General features: G+C 35.1%; 2 protein-coding genes across 8 annotated transcripts in view; one reads left to right on the plus strand and one right to left on the minus strand.

Annotated features, from left to right (window-relative positions):
- Positions 1 to 5,204, plus strand: part of LOC126890607 (beta-1,3-glucan-binding protein-like) — a 46,369-nt gene extending 41,165 nt beyond the window's left edge. Inside the window, exon 7 of the mRNA XM_050659687.1 lies at positions 4,965 to 5,204. Coding sequence (XP_050515644.1) covers positions 4,965 to 5,165 — 201 coding nt within the window. The 3' untranslated portion in view covers positions 5,166 to 5,204. The remainder of the gene's footprint in view (positions 1 to 4,964) is intronic.
- A 5,422-nt stretch (positions 5,205 to 10,626) lies between these two features.
- The window catches only part of LOC126890603 (zinc finger protein 710-like), a 51,348-nt gene continuing 39,639 nt past the window's right edge, over positions 10,627 to 22,335 (minus strand). For 6 of the 7 annotated variants that reach the window (XM_050659681.1, XM_050659680.1, XM_050659679.1 and 3 more), the window contains 5 exons: positions 20,600 to 20,763; positions 17,409 to 17,635; positions 15,731 to 15,958; positions 15,487 to 15,636; positions 10,627 to 10,991 (listed from right to left, as the gene is read on the minus strand). In XM_050659681.1, coding sequence (XP_050515638.1) covers positions 10,846 to 10,991; positions 15,487 to 15,636; positions 15,731 to 15,958; positions 17,409 to 17,635; positions 20,600 to 20,763 — 915 coding nt within the window. In that variant the 3' untranslated portion in view covers positions 10,627 to 10,845. The remainder of the gene's footprint in view (positions 10,992 to 15,486; positions 15,637 to 15,730; positions 15,959 to 17,408; positions 17,636 to 20,599; positions 20,764 to 22,335) is intronic. The other variant, XM_050659678.1, reaches the window with a different exon arrangement.

Raw genomic sequence — 22,335 nt, forward strand, 5'->3', positions numbered from 1 at the left:
ATCAAAAACTACACTCACCGACAAAAATATTGCTTATTTTAAAATTAACGTGTAAAATGAAATTTTTGTGCTGCCCCCAGTAGAAATAGGATAGAAATAGGATTTATTTTCCGAATGAGATGTTTTAACGTATCATGTAAATTGTATATTCGGATTTAAATTTGATATGGGCTATAGGGTAGACAATATAATTTTTACATTGAATCTCATCAAGTATGAAGACTATTTTACCGACATGAAGACCTGCGTTATGGTGCATTAACACGAATATGTTATCCAATATGGCTGGCAAAACATGATTTTCTAAAATGTTTTTAACCCTGGAAGATCACACCTATTTTTTTTAAATAAACCGCACACGCATGGGTATCAGATACCCAATGATTTTTTGTGTAGAAATAAAAAAAAGTAAATATTTATGATTTCCAGAGACTCTCTAATCACTATTGAATACATAAGAATAATTAAATCAATCATTTTATTTTCTCTCTCTTAATTGTAGTAACACAAAAGAAAAAAAATATTAAAAATACCTAAAAATAATTAACAAACATTTTCTAAAAAAACGGAAACATAATTCAAAATATTTTAATTTATTTTAACAACAAAATGGTCTTTCTAACTAAAATATAACACCTTTTGATTATAGAACTCATATTCATTCTTAGCCAGGTATTTCAGTTTCACTCATTTTAGTGACTACATTCATAAGGCAGTGTGGCTCTATGCTCCATGCATTATGCTTTATAGCAAGCCGAGCATGCACTCTTTGCTTTTCCATTTTTGCCTTTGCAGAACTAACACCTAGTTTGCTTTACTAAATTTGTGGGCTGTTGTGTTGTTAGGTCATTAACTTGAACGCACACTTGATCGCAAGCCTCACACATGGGTGCTACATACCCTAGCCAGTATTCAATAAATTTTCGTGATTGGAAATATTGCTCAAATGAGACCGCAACTACACACCCGTCCTTGGCTGACTAGAGACTGAATTTACATAAAGCAGCATTACCATTGAAATGCAGCTGCGCAAGCTACATGCAGTTAAGTGTCGCGATGGGTATCTCACACCCAAGTGTGAGCATCCAGGCTTAATATCAGCTGTCATTCACCCAATTACCTCCACAAGTTCGGTAGGTATCTCGTTTCCAAGAAATATCACTCCATAGCACTAAGCCGCCGCCACCACCCAAATTAACGCTCTGTACGAGGTTACATCTGCATAGCGTTCATCATATGGAAGCAAGATTGACAAAACTTCATCTACAGAAGATTTGGTGAACAATATGTCAGTTGTAACCTCATACAGAGCGTTAGTCTTGGTGGTGGTGGCGGCATAGTGCTACTGAGAGGTATTGCTTTGAAAGCACATACCGAAGACGTGGAGGGGATTAGGCGAATGCCAACTGACATGTACATTGAAAACATTTTAAAAGATCATGTTTTGCCATTTAAAAACCACATTGGATATGACATATTGGTGCTAGTGCACGTTTTCATGTCGATGTCGCTAGAATAATGATACTTGCCTTGATGAGATTAAATTTAAAAACTATATTGGCCAGCATATAGCCCACATCAGATTTAAATCCGATTATAACATTTATATGACTTCAAGTGCTGGGTCCTACTAAAATAATTTAAAATAACCGCCGAAAAGTATAACCTGACACTATCAACAGAGAAAACCCAATCGATGGTAATATCTAAGAACCCAGTTAGATGTAAATTAGTAGTGGACGACCATATAATCGAACAGGTAATGGATTGTAGATACTTGGGTGTGGAAATATCTAGCGACAGGCATCTGTGACAAGGAACAAAACAGCAGGCAACGAAAGCAGCGAGAATATTTGGTTTCCTGAGGGATATAATCTGGCGGAATAAATATATGAGCACCGAAAGCAAAGTCCGCATTTATAAGGCATGTGTTAGACCCGTACTGACATACGCAGCTGAGACAATGAAGACCAAACAAATCATGAGAACAACAGAAATGAAAACCCTAAGATCCGTAAGAGGTATCACACTCAGAGATAGAATACGAAACGAAGACACATTGAGAGAGCTAGGCGTTCAAGACGTAGTGAGATGGACAAGAGCACGACGACGCATGTGGAGAGACCACGTAGATCGGTTGGACCCTGAACATAATAGGGAAGTGCATATAGATTTTCATTTCGGAAAAAATCAAACAAAATAGAACTTTTTGTAATTTCATTAAGAAATGTTTAATAAACAACATATCAAAAAGTTCTACTCGAGAAGTGGGTGCTTCTTTTTTAATAAACAAATGAACTGCGAAATTAGATGTTGTTTTAAATAACTCCGAAAATATAAATTTTAGAAAAAAACTGACTTGACCATTACAAAATTCAGAAAATTTTACAAAAAAAAACTATATATAAAGATTTTTCTAAAATTAAATCTGTAGCTTCTATAATTTTTTATTTTTAACGCTTAAGTCACCCTTCTCACAAACATTGGTGCACTGTAAACTAGAGTACGGCGAAGTGCACGGTTGAGTTATTTTAATGTAATTCTTTAACTAATCGATCAAATGAAATTTTACAAATTGAACATGACAGAAGAGTAATTAAACTATCGTGTTTTAGAAACTAGTTTCATGTACTAAGCAGAACGTAAGTACTACCACATTTTCTTCAACTAGTCACAATTTTAACCTTTTACATTCATTCTAACGTGGAAATACTTCGTTTCAGGAGCTGAAGATGATCTGATCTAGATCGAAAATGTTTTGCGAATCCTTTTGGATGACTTTTATTGGTTTTTAATAAACTTTTTTTATGCCATTGTAAAAACTAAATTTTTACTTCTGTATGATTTTTTAATTATGGTATACAGCCAGCTACTGGGATTTTCCCATTGATTTTGTTTTAATAATTAAACTATCTTATGGTTATGATAAAAAGAAATAAAATGTATGGGCATAAGTACGGTGTGGGCTGAAAGTGAGACTTACATGAATTTTGTTTAAAAATGATTCAAAAACGTGTAACTAATACAATTTTTCTTATATAACTCTAAATTTTGCATAACTTACCTTTCAAACATCATACTTAACGATGTTTTATTAAAAAAAATCTCAAAAATTTAATTCAAATGATACGACGTCTCAAAAATGTAATTTTTTAAAATTTCATAGTTTTACAGAATTAACACCACTTTAAGACGGCATTACTCAAGTTTGAACAGATCTATTACAGTTTTGTAGGTGTTTTTTTAAGATTAGGATGTAGTCTTTCTTCTTCTTCAAATGCAAATCCACTAATGGATGTTGGCGATCACATTTTCCATTAACTCTCTGTTTCTTGCAATGTGTATCAGTGATTGTATGTCGGTAATCCCTGTCCATTGCCTTATGTTTCGGAGCCAGGACATTTTCTTGCGTCCTATTCCTCTCTTGCCTTCAATTTTACCCTGGATTATAAGTTGAAGGAACTGGTATTTTTCGTTTCGCATGATGTGACCCAAATACGCCGTTTTTCTTTTCTTGACGTTTTCGAAAAGCTGACGTTCTTGGTTGATTCTTTTAAGGACATCCACATTTGTGACTTTCGCCGTCCATGGTATCTTTAGGATACGGCGATAAAGCCACATTTCGAAGGCTTCTAATCTGTATATGTAGTCTTTAAAATGCACTAAATTATTTTACTTTAGAAATGAAATAAACTATTTCTTTTTTAGAAAATTAAGAAAGATAACAAAAATGTAATCCAAAAACCGAAAATTACCAGCTAAAAAAATGTTTCTACAAAGTGATCAAAACTTTTTTCTGTAAAACTTACCTAACATACATTTGATAATAAGCTTCAACAATAATAAATGTTCAACAAAAAAATTTTTTTTAGTTCTTATACTTACAGTATGTCTGCGTAACTTGGAACCTATTGATAACTTTTTTATTATCAGTTTTACGAAAAAAAGTTATTCTTTATAAAATACTCTGCATCGTAAATAATCTAAGATGCAACCATCAAATATAAAATTTTATTAATTTTATACGAGGTATGTAAAAAAATATGAATTTCACTACCTTTATAATTCACAATATCGAAAATTGTTATTAAGAAAAGTTGTTTGGAATTAAAACATATGTTTCAGTGTTGAATTACATCCTTCTAATTAAAATATTGTGAATAATAAAGGCACTTAACTCTTAAGAAAAATTCATATTATTTACATACCTCGTATCAAACTAAAAAAGTTTGATATCTGATGGTCGTATCTTAGATTCTAGACCAGGTAGAGCATTTTATGAAGAATAACTTTTTTTCGTAAAATCGATAATAAAAACGTTTTCCATGTGGTACCTAGCTACGCAAACATACTGTAGAAGAGCTTCTGTATAAGAATTTTCAAACTGTAATGCCATACTCGGATTCAGCATAAGAAAAACAAAATAGAAACATATTTGATCAAAGTAAAATGATGAATTCAACGATATTTTTAAAATTATTTATACAAAACAATTGTTATTGTTCAAACAATTAATAAACAATTAGCTGCCAAATCTGCGAGTAGAACTTTTTACTTTAACATGTACAAAATATAATACAACAAATATATAATAAATAAATAAATATATAATAATATAAACAAACAAAAAAGGTTTTAGAAAAATATAAGTTTGTTTGAATTTTTTCGAAACAATGCATGTTTTCGTTCTATTGCACTCCCCTATAAGGCGAAATGGGCGAAGACACAGAAGCCCAACACCAAGCGACCCATAAGAAGACAGAAAAAATGATGGTACGAGAGCTGGAGCTCCGAATCGCAGCAGAGACTGTAACAGAAGAAACAGGCATAGTCCTATTAAAAGAAGAAGTGCTGGGTAATCGCCTGGACTGTTGGTAGAATTTTGCAGAGGACAATTTTCTTGTTTTTTTGTAATTGCCATTAAATACGTATATCCTTTTTAATACTTTATTTAATTTTTCTAGGCACGTTTAGTCCTGGGGATAGGCGTCGGAGGAGTCAACGATTTTCCAGATGGTTTTATGTCAGGAAATGTACCTAAACCCTGGAAAAATAGAAACACTGTCCAGGTGAAATCGTTTTACGAAAGCAGAAATCAATGGTTGCCCAGTTGGAGTAGTGGTGGACAGTTGCAAGTGGATTATGTTAGGATTAAATCAATTTAAATTTTCTGCGTTTTTACTGTATTAAAATTTTATATTTTGGTCTAGAATTCACTATCCGATACATACAAACCACATATAGAGTAGGATTGACAATTTACTCCAGAGAAATAAGCAAAAAATAAACCATGTTAGCGACAATGAATTATCCAGGTATCTGGGTATTCTGATGGGTGACCTTAATGCTAAGATAGGAAAAGGCAGACGAAGTAATATTATTGGATGTTATGGACTGGGCGATAGAAATGAACGGGGAGACTATTTCGCAGATTTTTGCAAAGAACATAATCTATGTATAATGAATACCTTTTTCAAATTTCCTAAACGGAGATTATATACGTGGAAATCTCCAGCAGATACCCCCTATAATATCGTAAGAAACCAAATTGACTACATAACCATCAGTGAGCGTTACAGAAATGCAGTAGTCTGTAAAAACCTATCCTGGCGCCGATGTGCCATCCGATCACAATCTATTGTTAGCCGAAATAAAATTAAAACTTAAACGGATAAAACGACAACGATCCTCTAACAAACTGGATACCGATTTTATTAAAAACAACAGTCAGGGGATTGCAAACAATTTGGAGAGCAATTTTGAGAATAGCGAACAACAAGAATCCATCGAGGATCTTTGGAACCAAATCAAAACGATTATAAGCAACTCAACTCCAAACTTTAAAGAGAAAAATCAAAAGAGGCAACAGTGGATGAACGATGAGATTTTGAATTTGATGGAAAAAAGACGCAAATTTAAGAACCAAAACATCGAAATGTATAAACTCATTAATAAAGAGATAAGGACTAAAATACGAGCGGCAAAAGTAACATACTTTGAAAACAAATGTTTAGAAATTGAAGAGTTGCAGAGAAAACATGATTCATTTAATATGTATACAAAAAAAAAAATAAAAGAACTCACCGGTCAGAACAAAAAATATGCAAATAACATCGTTGATAGAGACGGAAAACTGATTATCACTGATTTGGATAAAATAAACAGATGGAAAGACTACATTGAGGAACTGTTTAATGATGAAAGGCCCGAGCTTGAAATTAACGAAGTAGTTACAGGACCTGATATAACTATGGACGAAATTGAACAAGCAATAAAATTAGCAAAGACCAGAAAAACGACGGGACCAGACGAAATACCGAGTGAAATAATAAAGCTCTTCGAAAGTTCAGGTAAAAGATCTCCTTCATCTTTTTAATAAAGTTTATCAAACTGGCTATATACCAAGGGATTGGCTGCTGTCGACTTTTGTGACGATTCCTAAAAAAGCAAACGAGAAAAGATGTAGTGACTACCGAACCATTAGCTTGATGAGTCATGTTTTAAAGATATTTCAACGAATTTTGCACTCTAAGATGTACCAAAAAATAGAAGAACAGCTTGGTGATACACAGTTTGGATTCCGCAATAACCTTGGGACCAGAGAAGCACTGTTTAGTATTCAGATTATGGTACAGAGATGCAGAGTTGTCGGACATCAGGTTTATATGTGTTTCATTGATTTTGAGAAGGCCTTTGATCGGGTAAAACATACTGAAATGATTGTTATTCTTCAGAAAGTGGGTATTGATGATAAAGACCTACGCATTATCAAAAATCTTTACTGGCATCAACCTGCAAACATCAGGATTGGCCGGGACACGTCTGAAGAACTTCAAATACGAAGAGGAGTAAGGCAGGGCTGCATTTTGTCCCCACTAATATTTAACATCTATTCTGAGTTTGTTTTCAATACAGCAGTGGATAATGCTCAATGTGGTATCAAAATGAATGGCGTCAATATTAATAATTTGAGATATGCGGATGACACGGTGTTAATTGCGAGCAATTATGAAGAACTTCAACATCTGATTAATAGGATTACCACAACGTGTGATGAATATGGACTCAAGCTAAACAACGCAAAGACCAAGGCGATGGTTGTCAGTAAGACGCCAATACAACCGGAAGTAGTAACAGCTTATGGCGAACAATTAGAGAGAACTAACAGTATCACCTACCTTGGTTGTAATCTAAATGAGCAAAGAAATTAGAATACGTATAGAGAAGGCCAGAGCTGCATTCTTTAAGATAAATAAACTTTTATGTGGAAACAACATTACTTTGAATCTTAAAATTAGATTAGTGAGATGTTATGTGTTCTCTACTCTTTTGTACGGTGTCGAAGGTTGGACTTTAACAGATACTCTTCTCAAGAAATTGGAAGCCTTTGAAATTTCGGTATACCGAAGAACTACGAATAAGTTGGGTGGATTGAGTTCGCAACGAAGTTGTTTTGCACCGGATGGACGGAAGTCGTCAGAACAGTTAAAAATCGAAAACTTGAATATTTTGGCCATGTTATTGTGACACCCAGAGAGATATAATATACTCCATTTAATAGTACAAGGCAAGGTAGACGGAAGAAGAGGGCCAGGTCGAAGAAGAACGTCATGGCTTAAAAACCTGAGAGAATGGTATAACGGATCCTCTGCATCCCTTTTCCGAGCTGCCATTAACAAAAAATTTTTTTTGATATTTGAGAACATTGAAAAAGCTTCAAAATGAGTTTTGAAAGTTAATAAGTCAATTTGTTGCTTCACAAACTACAAAAAAAGTAAAAATCGTGATTTGTTTTTACTAAAACTAACGTAGAACTTTCGTGTTTTACTCAAAGTTGGGTGCTTAATAAACCGTCAAAATTTGAAACCTATCATTAATTAGTTTAAAAGTTATTCTATTTGTTTACCCCAGAGACCTTTGTTTTGCAATACTATAACAGAAAATAATGAAGATATGGCAATTCTGCGTATGGCAAATGAAAGTAGAAGAGTGATACTATCAAAATGTATTAAAAAAAGATAAAAAATAATTTATTATAGTCAAAAATCCTAAAGCCAAATTTTTGAAATTTTGTAGTTTATAAACATTTAGAATAACTTTAAAAATATTGTCCATCGAAAAAATCTTTTTACATATTCAAAAACCTGATGTTTCACACGAATTTTCAAAAATTTAGTTCAAATGGCTATTATTCGTGGTAAGTGAAGGGGGAGCCAGGAACCTCACGAATTCAAAAACTAAAAAAGCAACTTAAACTGCTATAATTTTCTATATCTCCGGATCTACTAAATGGATTTTGATCTTTCCTTTTTTAATTTGTATGTACTTTTTGTGTACATTACAAATATGCAATTTGTCTAAACATTTATCAGGTAATTAATAAACAGTCTAATTTATTTAAACAATTTTTAGAAAAATAATTTCTCTCAAAAATCAATTGTTTTAATCATAGTTCATCATCATCATCATCATTATTAATCATGGAAAAATTAAAGTACAGTTTAATAAATAAATTATCTTCAATAAATAATTATTTATTATAATAATAGTGACCATTTCAAATACATTTTTGAAAATTCCTGTGAAATATCAGGTTTTTGAATGTAAAAAGATTTTTTCGATGGACAATATTTAAAAAAAAAAACTGAATATTTGTCCCGACACTGAAAAGTAAAAGGGACTCAAAAGACTATATATTATATCGCACCCTCAGTAATATAGAGGCACAATTCAAAAAAATAGATTTTTGAGAAATCGCGTTTTAAGATTCTGGTTTTCAAAATTAGTTATTTTTTCAAATAACAGGCTTATTATTTAAGTTATAAATGTGAAATTTGGCAGATTTGTTATTTGATAATTGCACTATAAATAGCAATGAGGAAAAAAATTAATATAAATAAATTCCATTAATTACATGTAATCGAAAAAAATACTTTTAAGTTAGTCCCATACAGTACAAAAAAAAAACAACAGAAATAACGATCTGTTTAAGTTTGATCCCTTATATTATTAATGCGCTGTCACTGTTTATGCAAAATAGTGATCTATTATGAATTAGATCCATTTAGTTATTATATTTTGCATAACATATCGGCTCAACTAAAAACTATTCTATATAATACAAAATGTTAAAACACAAACTAACCAGGATTTTCGTCATAGAAAGAAAGACATGCTACTGATTGCTCCCTTGTAGCAGTAAAAACCAGAGGTGCCTGGGGAGAGTGAGAGAGAGGCACAAATATATTTACCGAGCTATTCATTTTCTTTTTCTCCCTCTGTCAACGTTAAATGGTAGAGAATTTCATTTTGTGTCCTTATCATTTAAAATCACAGTTAACATAAATTTTGAGTTAAGCCCTTATATTACTGAGGGTGCGATATACAATATTTTTAATATTATTCTAAATGTTTATAAAAAGTCAAAAAATGCGCAATAACTACCTTTTAAAACCTATCAAAATGTTTACATCTATATGTATTAAATGCTCTTTTCAGTGTTTCTTGCCATACTCCTCCGAAACGGTTTGACCGATTTTTATGAAATTTTACAAGTGTATTCGGCAGGTCTAAGAATAGGTTGTTATCTATTTTTCATACCCGTAGGTCATAAGCGAGGTTGCCCCCCTGATATTTTTTCTATTTTTTTGGACAAACTTTTTTTTTTTTTAATTTAATATCATGTGGAACGTAAAGATACATACAACCCTAATTTTTCACTTTTCTATCCAACCGTTATTTTTTAATAGCCATTGTAAAGGTTAATTAGGTAATTATCTTAGGTTTTAGGGTTTATTACAATGAAAATCATGATAATCGAACAAATGTTGTATTTTCGTCTTTACGGTACAAAATCTCAATGCTAACTGACTTAAACAGAAACTGAAAATAGAGTTTTTGTGTCTTTATTCCATCTGTTAAATATTAAGATACGGAACAGCGGTCAGTAGACCACACACACGCTATTTAGGTCACTTCTCAAAACACAGAACTTTTGCAAAAGCATGTGTCGTTTGATACAGTCACCCTCCAGGGGCGTATTTCATTTGCATATCTCAACCGGTTTTAGAGAAATAAATAAATCGTCAGTTTGTAAGAAAAAATTCAACACCCCGTATCTTGGAAACGAAACATTTGCGGACATACGTTTATGAAGCAAACTGTTATTATTATTTCATGTAGAATTACTCGTCAAAATTTGTCACACTTATTTAAAATGTATTGCTGAATAATATGGCTAGTTGTTAAATTATCTTTTTATGGTCCAACATTAGCGAATGAATAAAAAAACAGAATGTTAGAAGGCATGATGCTGTACTTGGGTATTAATTTCAGCATTTTATAAATGCTATAATATTCCACAGGGTGTGGTGAACTTTGAGAAAAACACAGTTTGATTGGTACACCCGGTATACAATGTCAATTTGCCTGTCTGGCAACAATATTATTATAGCGATATTGTTAAAGAATAAGGCTATAACATATTAAAACAATAACTTAAATCGGACAACAGGGTTAGGAAATTCGAGACATCAAAAATGACCCATTTTTAAGGTGGTGCGTTAATTTCTTGGAGTAGTGTATTATCATTTTAACATTTTACCCCAGAAAATAACAAGCATTAACTAATTTTACAAATTTATTTCTGATTTTCTGCAATTAACAAAAATATAAATCTAACACAAATACGCATACATTTTTAAACATCTCCTATTGAATATAAATAATAAACATTTTTAAAATGTTTCAAATTATGGAAAAGTTTAATTTGCCTTACTTAAGCAAAAAACATAGTAACTAGCTCTTGATTACCTAAAAATTTTATAAAAATTATAATACATTGCATTAAAGTGATATAAAATCTATTACGGTTACGGCAGATGAATTCGAATCTTCATCGGAAAAATTTAAGGCATTTTCCTTAGAACCCTTATCCTTTGACATCAGGGGAATGTTCTCCTGAGTTTCGCAGATCAAATTTTCCAAAATTTCTAAAAAAAAGTAAACGAATCAGACATGATAAATTTTGAGTTGGCTTGAGAAAAAGAATTTTTCCAAAAAATTATCAAATATTTAGAAGTAGATCCCGCGTGCCAAAAAAAGTTAATTAATAGCAAGTTGAAAATTTGTTCATAACTAAACGGTGTCCAGTCGGACAAACTTTGATGTATGGCAACAATGGAACAGAGGAATCTTTAATTGTGGAACATGGTAAACGTGTCATCCTAATAAGTTTATGACTGTGAACACTAGCAGGTTGTTTTTAAGTTCATTAAATAACCAACGCAAGGGCGTCGCCAGCCAGCAATTATAAGGGGGGGGGGGCAAGGTGGGACATACATTGGAAATTGGAAAAAATATAATTATATAACTATATATATTCTCACATACCCAATCTGTGGGAAAACGCCGAAATAATACTTTTACACAAGAAAGGAGACACTACTAATATTGAAAACTACAGGCCTATAAGTTTGTTGTCACATTTATACAAATTGCTAACAAGAATAATAACCAACCGCATAACACAAAACTTGATTTATATCAACCGGTTGAACACGCGGGATTTCGAAAAGGGTTTGGTACTAACGATCACTTACAAACCATCAGAACACTGATAGAAAAAACCACAGAATATAATGTACCCTTACATATGGCATTTATTGACTTTCACAAGGCTTTCGATAGTATTGAAACCTGGTCCTTTTTGTCAGCCGTCAGGGATGCTCGAATAGACTCACGGTACACTACACTCATTAAAAACATTTATGAACAGGTCACATTCCACATCAAAATCAATGAAGACCAAAAAACCGAAAAAATACGCCTTGGTAAAGGTATTAGACAAGGTGATACTATTTCACCAAAACTTTTTACCTTAGCATTGGAAAATGTATTCAAACAGCTCGAATGGGAGGAAAAAGGTCTAAACATTGATGGTGTACGTTTGAGTCATTTGAGGTTTGCGGACGACATAGTATTATTCAGTACAGATATCAAGGAACTGGAGCAAATGATGAAGGAACTAAACCAGCAGTCAAATAAAATAGGTCTCAAAATGAATCTTCAGAAAACAAAAATAATGAGTAATGTACAAACTAATCTTGTTATTGACAACATCAGTCTTGAAAATGTAGACCACTATATATATCTTGGACATACCATCAAAATCGGCAAAGAAAACCAAATAGCCGAAATAAAAAGACGCATACAATTGTCTTGGGTAGCTTTCGGCAAGTTAAGCTTTATCTTGAAGAATATAGATATACCAATGTGTCTAAAACGTAGAGTTTATGACAAATGTATCTTGCCTGTAACTACATATGGACTGGAGACCATGGCCTTTACAAAGAAAACCTTAGAGCAGCTCAGTACAACTCAAAGAGCGATGGAGAGGGCCATGCTAGGGATTAGTTTGAGAGACAAAATTCGAAATATCGACATTCGTGAAATAACAAAGATTACTGATGTCGCAGAACGTATAGCAAGGCTCAAGTGGCAATGGGTCGGACATGTTGCCCGAGATAATCCCGAAAAATGGACACAGAGACTAACAAACTGGAGACCAAGAGAGAACAGGCGAGGAGTAGGCAGACCGCAGAAGAGGTGGGCAGATGATATCAAACAATTCGCGGGCAAGTAGTGGATGAGAATTGCCAAGAGTAGAAATCGATGGAAGCAAATGGAAGAGGCCTATGTCCAGCAGTGGACGAACACAGGCTGAAGAAGAAGAAGAAGGTATATTCTCACTCATATACACTTACTACATTTTTATAGATAAACTGTTACTTTTAAAAGAATTTAAAAAAACGAAAATATGAAAATTACTAAAAATGATTTAAAACATAATCTTTTCGGATTCTTTGCAAATCTGTCAACTACTTTATTAATAAAATCTTCCGAATTTTCAAGTATATACTTTCGGTGCACGCTCATCATTGCAAGGACATTGAGCAAACTTTCTGCCATAGTGCTTCTCAACTAGGTTTTAATTCTTCTTAAGCTACTGAAGGATCATTCAACAGTAGACGTCGTGCAAGGTAAGGCAATCAAAATATTTAAAGCTATCCTCGTTTCGGGGAAAAATGTTCAGTCTCTTTTATGACACCTATTTGTTCCGTTGACTCAGATTTATCCTGCCATAGTTTTTGCCAAAGTTCAATTTCATTTTTAATATTCGATAATCCGTAAAAAAAAAGAAGAGATCGCAAGCTTCTGTGAGATCTTTTAGTGGCATTGTTAACATTTGAACTGGGTGCAATTTAGCTAATGCAAATGGCGGGGTTTTTTATTCAGAAAAACGAATTTCAAAAGAACTAATTATGGAGTCTAAATATGAGACTACTAAAGCCCTTCGCCAAAATTCTAATGCGCTTTCTGCTGTGTAATTGCTTCGATTCAACCCTCTTCCAACAATACGGGGTAATGACTTTATATCCTCTTCCACTCCAATTTTATCTGCAAGTATATTACCACCTCTCATAATTTCATCTATGACTTCTTCCTGACTATCACGGTGTTGTTTTATCAATTGCAATAAGCGTTTAATGTGCTGAGATGCCTTAACCGCATCCAAAGTTACAGACTGGAGTACGTTTACAACTGGTTCCATCATGGCTGAATATTTGGCTATCAAAATAAGAGTCAGAATGAACGTAACTTTAGAAGCTGTAGCTGTAGCGTTGTAGAAGCTGTAGGTACTTATGTAAATAACACTGGCACTACTGGCAGTAAACAGATAAATCCTTTAAGTTGAGAACACCACGACGATATAATTATTTTGAGACAAGCTATACTACCGCAACAGTGTTGCCGACGTTGCCGTTCTGTTTTTACATAAAGTTTTTAGCGGCATTTCTAGGGGGGGCTGCCCCTTCCTGCCCATGTCTGGCGACGCCCATGAGCCAACGTGATATAATATATATGAAAATATGTTTGTCCGACAAAAATGTTGGGCATTTTAACAAGTCCGACTCGTAGAACATGTCAAATGACAGGAATTATGTTGGTAATAACTAGCAGTCTGGTTGTTGCATGAGAGTTTAATGAAAGTAAAAAATCAATTATAAGTTGTGTCCGACAAAATTCATGGGACGTTTTCGTAGTCCGACGTTCTAAACCTGTAAGATATAGACAAAAATGCTGACTAAGAAACGTCTTGATGATATCCGATGATATCCAACCTCTGATTGGGAGGAGAAGGCACCCAGATAGCATGTAAACTTGTGGCAAGTTTGATTCTTCTTTGATTTTTCATTGCTGCGTCAAATATGACGAGGCAAGTTTGTGACAAGTTTGCTGCAATATTGTTATGACAAAGATGATGATTCAAGTTTGTAGCAACTTTGCTGCAAGCTTACCGCTACACAGCCCGGTTCGGTTCGGATTGCGTTCGGCGCCCCGACTGATGTCACGCCCACGCCAACGAAAGTGTTGCCACCCGGAGGGAAATTTCCATTTTTGCGAGAATTTTCAACATACAATTGAAAAAGTTAACTCAAAAGGGAATTTTTGCTCCAGTCCCAATTGTAAGATATTTAAAAAAAATCAAAATATGTATTTAAAAATAATTCAACATATTTTCTCAGATTTTGTAAATAGGAGAGATTTTTTTCATAAAAGTGAGAATTTTTAAGGTAGGTTTAGGGAAAAAGCTTACTCGACGGCTGGCAACACGGGAAAAATAATATGCTACGCGGTGATACCTAATTTGTTGTGGTTATGTTCTATGTTTCTATATTCTTCGAGTTTTTTACAACTTTTAATTAATCACCTTATTTATTATTACTAAGCTGAAGCTTATTTTCTTCAGTGTTTCATAGACCAACCTGCATGTTTACGGTGACTACAGATTAGTACTCTTTTTGCTCTGGTGGCAATGAGGTAAGTTTTTTATGTTTTTTTTGTAGCTTCTAACTGTACTCGCATACTATTTAAAATAAATTATACATTATAATATAGGTATAATAAAATTATATGCATATAAATAAATTTTAGGTTTTATTGTAAAATTGTTACTTTAACATCTTTTTACCTCTTTTATTAGCATAGATTAATCTGTTCACACAGCAAGAAATTATAACAATTTCTTTTATTTGTTTCAGAGCTGATAGACAAAACCAAGCATCGGAAGCTGTAGCTAGGGGTTTAATGTAGGTTCCAGTGAATAATTTTAAACAATAAATGTATTATTATAAAATGGTGTTGTATTTTTTATTCACGTTATTTTATTCAAATTGTGGCTAATATGTCAAAACAAACCTAAATCAAGTTTTTTATATCAAGTTTGTATGAACTTGTAACACTATAACTAGAAAGTTTGATTTAAACTTGCTGCAAGTTTGCAGAGTTGCCATGGCAAACTTGCAGCAAGCCTTCAAGTTTGATGTATCAAACTTGTTGCAAGTTTGAAACAAGTTTATATTTTATCTGGGCACTTAAAGAAGAAGAAGTGTAATAATAATATGTCATAAACAATTTACGTACTGTTCAGTTCATTGAGAATTTGGTCTCCTTCCAATTTTTTTCTGACTTCTTCCAAGAATTCATTATCATCTTTAGCACTATCTGATTGCGGTGGAGTATTATTATTATTATTTATTGAATTCTCCATATTTATTTGATGTTCACTTTGGGCTGAAAAATGAGAGTACATATTAGCAAAAAACAAAAATTAACTGAGAAAAACATGGTTTATCTACTGAAGTCTAATTAGAACCAATGTATCTACCTGTCGAAGCCGAAGTATTGCCGTCAGTAAATGTACAGCTGTAGACAAAATTATTTTCTTTTGAAGATAACAATCCAGGTTGCTCATCAACTTCTCCAATGGGTCCAGGACTTACAACTGCTACTGACATTTGACCTGTTGGATCGCTCTGCTGAATGATGACGGTCGCAACTACTGGTATCTTAATCTGTACGGTGTTGCCAGCTTTTTCCTTTTCTTTATCAGGTGCTAGAATAAATATGACACATTAAATTTAGAATAAATTACAAAAAAAAAACAGTAAATCCTTAATAAAAGGTATATATTTAAAATCCCTAAAAGGGTGTACAACTTGTTAAAATTAGAAATGATGTAACAACACACTCCATTGTGAAAATAATCATTTGAAATTCAGTAAACTAGATGTTGTAGTTAAAAATGTATTTGCGTATACTGTTAGTGGAGGTGGATAGGCAAACCACATTACACAAATGTTTGTATTCGAGAACTGAAGTCAGTGATAAAAATCTTTTTGTCAAAAGACCTAAGATTTAAAAAGCAATTTTGTGTTAATTTAAAGATATAGAATTTATTTAACTTATTGACAGCTGTTGGAATTTGTGTAAATATAAAAGAAATCACAATGGGGGGACTGAGGTGTAAAAATGTCTTAAATAATCTAGGGGGATGTATCGTTAAGAAAGCACAAGCTCAAACTTAGGCGACTAATTCCTGAAGACTTCGCAGGCTGCCCGGATCCCTAAGGGTCCAAAAACCAAAACCGTCGTAAGATGATGACAGTAGGGGCTGGGGGGTATTAAACGTCTGTGAGGAAGTTAATGAGAAGGAACATGAACGGGACCCAGAAAGAAAATTAGACTTTTGATTTGGTTTTACTATAGATGAGTGTTATATGTGACAGATTGAATAGGTAGGGTGAGAATAGTCATATGTAGAAATATGATGGTGGGTTGTATGTAGATAAAAGGGTTTATATAATATGGATGTCTGTGGATGATGATGTCAGTAATTTATATGTATATTACGGATAGATAAAAGTGGTTTGATGGCTGAAGATGTGTTAAGAAAAAAGTTATCGATGGAGTGGTTGGAAGTCCCGATTGAACGAAACATGTCCGCGCGTCCGTTATCATCGAGCAGATGAATGATTACAATAAATTTAAAAAGAGTTTTGAAACACCAATAAAGTAAAGTTTTTTTTTCATTTGACACCTCATTTGTCATTCTACCTGGTATAATGACGGAGAAAACGTTCTTATAAAATTATTCTATTATTCTTGTAGGTACATTTATCATTGATTGAAATTATGAAAGAAATAAAGAAAACAGTATGGCAACACTGTGACGTACAAACATAAGATTCAGCTGTGGGTTACATAGGGTGCACTCATATCCAAGCTGTCCCGTTTTTTATGGAAGGTAATTTAACAAGTAATAATTATGAAATGCTACTTAAAAATGAAATTGTACCTGCACCGAAAAACAAAGTTGGAGCAAGTTTTAATGAGATATGGTTTCAGCAAGACGGAGCTAAATGTTCGGTGTTATTTAGATCAGAAATTTCTTGAGTGATGGATTGGTAGATAGGATTGGATATAGTATTGAATGGCCTCCTCGCTCACCCGATTTGGCGCCTAAAGATTATTTAGTCTTATTAGTCATGATTCATGATAATTACCTTGATTCTCTTTGTCGGTTTTAGAAGTTATTGAGATGTTGCTGTGTGTTTTTAAATCATCAGCAGTTGCAGGAACCAACATCTGTTTATCGCCAGCAGGCAGCACTCTTACCAAAACGGGTTTGCCAGTAATAGGACGAAGAAGAGCGAATGGAGTTTGCTTCGCTTCTATGGCCAGTCTCATTGCTTCAGTCTTAATGGGTTCGACGATTATTGCGTCCTTGAAACTGAAAAATTTATTAGTTTATAGTCCCAGTACATCGTCCTTTTTTAAAAATGATCACAAAAGGCTTAAAAATGGTTTTAACGGCTTCGTTTAGGCGAGTCTACCACTTTCTGAAAATTTTCAGAGTAGATGTTGGACGCGCTTCCGCACGCACGACACCTAAACCTGTAGCTCTAGCGTGGTAATGTTCCAACTAAAATATTTAACTTTTAAACAAGCTACCTACAAAAGATCCACATCGGCATATTGGCATATTAACGAAGGAAGATGGAAGTAGAACTTCCAACCTTTGCGAAAGTGTTGAGATTCTGATGAAAACACACTTCTCCGGTTCTAGTGTCTCAAAAGCACCGAACTGGACGGAAGAAATAATCATGCCCACACCGAATGACTGGCATCTTGCCAGAACATTAATTAGTGAGGAAAAGGTAAGATGGGCCATATCGTGCTTCACTCTTTCAAGTCACCAGGCCTGACGGCTTATATCCAGTCCTACTACAATGGGGATTGGATATCCTTTTGCTGCACCTTATGGGAATGTTCAGAGCCTCCTTGGCTCTGAGATATATTCCTAGAAAGTGGAGAAAGGTACGTGTGGTCTACCAAAACCAGTTAGGATGGATTACACCCTACCAAAGGCGTTCCGACCAATTAGCCTAACATCTTTTCTCTTGAAAACGATGGAAAGGCTATGCGAGAGGTACATCAGGGATGAAATTCTGGTTCATAATCCACTTCAGCCAAATCAACATGCATATACTTCGGAAAGATCTATCGATTCTGCACTGCATTAAGTAGTGGGAAGAATTGAAAGATCGCTGGATAATAAAGAATCCACTCTAGGTATATTCATAGACATTGAGGAAGCGTTTGATAAAACAACATTCCCAACCATCAACCAACAGCTCAAAATGTCAGGAATGTTCCCTTGGCCGTGAGCGAATGGATATTTAGTATACTCTCCACGAGAGCAATAAGCATAAATGTAGAACACGTTTTAGTTAGAGGCATGGTTACGAGGGCATGACCACAGGGGGGGGGTGTTATCACCACTCCTCTGGAACATAGTTTTGGATACCCTGGTTGACCAACTCAGCAGGAATGGTTTCTACGCAATAGCCTATGCAGACGACATAACCGTCTTGCAAAGCGGTAAGTTTGAGAACACACTTTGTGAGATTTTATAAGTTGCTCTCAAACTAATAGATTAAGGAACTATACACTTACTGTCTATAAATCCAACAAAGACAAAGATGGTCCTCTTTACCAGAAAAAGAAGGATCGCTGGCTTATTACCCCCAAGGATTCTAAACTGCAGTCTAAACTTCTCTGAAGAGGTGAAATACCTTGGTATTTCCCTTGACAGGAAGTTAACCTGGAACTCTCACTTAGATAGTAGAGCTAAAAGAACATATATTGCCTATGAGCAGTGTCGGCGAATGATCGGACGCACTTGGGGCCTTTCGCCCAGGGTGGCCGCCTGGATCTACACTACTGTCATTAGGCCAATGCTAACTTACGGAACTATTGCTTGGGTACCAAAAGTACTACAGCCAACAGCGATCAACAAACTAAACCATATTCAACGGATGGCTTGCCTAAATATAACAGGTGCCATGAAAACAACGCCAACTGCTTCAATGGTCTACACTACTGTCATTAGGCCAATGCTAACTTACGGAGCTATTGCTTGGGTACCAAAAGTGCTATAGGCAACAGCGATCAACAAACTAAACCATATTCAACGGATGGCTTGCCTAAATATAACAGGTGCCATGAAAACAACGCCAACTGCTGCAATGGAGTTACTCATTGGCGCCCCTTTAGACATATATGTCAAAGAGGTGGCGCTGATGACGATGATACGATTGCGGGTGTAAACCTAGATGTAGGAATGGGACAATTGAGATGTCGTTTCTGGCGGGGTGAGCTGGAGGCACTCCTGCTACGTACAGGCCATGGAGGCGACTTAATGAAACCTACGTTTGTCTTCGACAAACCCTACAAAAGCGAAACAAGACAACATAGGGAGTCAAAACGTGGCAAATGCATATTGCATCTACACCGATGGCTCCAAAATGGAAGAAGGCTCAGGATGCGGAATGTACTCCAGATCACTGAACCTTAGTATAAAATTGGGTATGGGCAAAAATGCCGGCGTAGTTCAGAGTGAGATGGCTTGTATCTCCATAGCCGCAAAATAGATAACCCGGATAAGTATAGCCGGTAAAACCATAATAAGCGCTACTAACCCTGAATAGATCACGTGTCATATCAGGGCTAGTAATGGAGTGTCATGAGTCACTAGCCCAAGCTTCGGATGGCAACATCATCCTGAGCTGGGTTAAAGGACAAAAAGGAAATAAAGGCAACCGCATTGCTGACCAGCTAGATAGGAAGGCAGCAGGCCTAAGAATCTTAGGACCTGGTGATCTGTTTGCTGGTAAACTGCTACAATCGCGGAAATTGCCAAATATCACTCCCACACGCAAACCGTAAAAAGATGGGAAGAATGGTCAAGATGTAGACTTGCTAAGGTAACACTAAGGAACCTTGGGAAGTCAGCATCAGAAAAGTACTTGAGAATGACCAGGAAAAACCTACGCTTGACAGTTGTTTTTTTAACTAGCCATTGTCAATTAAACAAACACCTCCACATACTGGAGCTAGTAGACACACCTCTGTGCAGGAAGTTTGAACGAGATGACGAAACTGTCGAGCATGTCGAATGTGAATGTCCGGAGTTACCGTCAATACGAGAGTATGCGTTCGGCGAGCCTTGGACTACACCTGCTGATATAGGGGAGATGTCCCCTGGCGATTTGTCCACCTTCCTGGAAATAGCAGGATGGACAACGAGCTAAGGACGACAACCCCTGGGAGGATGCACAATGGGTCAATTGTAGCCTAAGTGCGGTGGGACTTGACTCGCCCTCCCTACTCTACAGATACAGAAGCTACTTACTCAGATGACTTTTGAATTGGGTTTGGGTATTCCAATTCCACGGAATCGACAGGAGATATAATTTTGTGTGTATATTGTTCATGCTGTCTTAAAGTTATGCGTTTGGGAAAACATTTGTCGCAAATTTTGCATGTGTATTTGGGTTTTTCAGTTCTCTGGTGAGCCTAAAATAATTACATATAATACATAGAATATGTTTTTATATTATTGAAAGCCCTTTTGTGTACTGCTATACGTTTGTTTAAAGTTTTGCCAGTTTGAACGATGTAAGTTTTTTTACAGTCACCACATGTCATTTAAGAATTGCGACATGGAACATCCGATCCCCATATAAACCGGGAGCCCTCCAAAACCTGCTCGGTGAACTGAATAGATATAACATACATATAACAGCTCTGAAATGAGATGGACCGGGATTGGCACCATTGACAAAAGACACCACATTATATTCTATAGTTGCGACGCTAATGGTTAAACACCTCGTAAGAGACTTTCGTGCTACGAACCCTAGAATGTGTATCCTGAGACTAAAGGAAACTTTTTTTAACTATAGCATTTTAAACGTGCATGCCCCTACAGAGGAAAAAGAAGACGATGTCAAAGAAAAATTCTATGAAGAACTAGAAGCTGCATACCATTCATGCCCAAAGAATGACATAAAAATTATTTATGGTGATCTCAACGCAAAAATAGGAAAAGAGCAACAATACCTACCAACGATAAGTAAGCACAGCCTCCATGAAGTATCCAATGACAATGGCATCAGACCAATAAATCTAGCAACTTCCCTTAACATGGTCATTGCCAGCACATTCTTCCAGCGAAAAATATTCATAAGGGAACGTGGAGATCTCCAAGTGGGGTTACAGTAAACATGATCGATCATGTTATTATTGACTCTAGACATCACTCAGACGTAATAAACGTATGCAGCAGACGAGGGGCAAATGCCGACTCAGATCACTACCTAGTGGAAAGTAGAATAAGAGCCAGAATCTCAAACATAAAAAAGAAAAGGGATCCAAAATTGAAAAATATGAAATAAAAAACTTAGCAGACAACAGCAAAAAGGCCAATTACAAAGAATATATTCTATTATATAGACAGACTAGAAGGCTAGAAAACAGACAAAAGCACGAGGATATAAACAGAATAAGAAGCGTGTAAAAACATCATACATGATGCTGCCTGATAAAACCGGTCCTTATATATGGATCAGAGACATGGACACTGTCGAAAAGCGATGAGAACTTATTAGGTACTTTTGAACGAAAAATCCTCAGACACATATTAGGGGGTGAAAGAAAATGACGTATGGCGCAGAAGATATAATTTTGAACTATACGCAACATACAACGAACCCGACGTCATAACATCCATAAAAATCGGACGACATGTTGAACGAATGTTGGAGACCGAAACACCAAAACACATAATGAAGCAAACACCAGTAGGGAGAAGGTCAAAGGGGCGACCCAAACTTAGATACATGGAACAAGTGGAACAAGATCTGAAAACACTTGAGATTACCCACTGGAAGAACAAAGCAAGGAACAGAACAGAATGGCGGAAAATCCTAGAACAAGCCAGGACCCAAAAAGGGTTGTCGAGCTACTGATGATGATGATGACATGTCATTTTGTATAGATCACTCTGTAATTGTTTTTTCTTCTGGCTCTTATTGTTTTTAATGTATTTGCTTAACTTAAGTAAAGTGGTGTCTGGTAAACTGTCTT

This window comes from Diabrotica virgifera, chromosome 8 (assembly GCF_917563875.1).
Source record: "Diabrotica virgifera virgifera chromosome 8, PGI_DIABVI_V3a".
NCBI classification, from domain to species: domain Eukaryota; kingdom Metazoa; phylum Arthropoda; class Insecta; order Coleoptera; family Chrysomelidae; genus Diabrotica; species Diabrotica virgifera.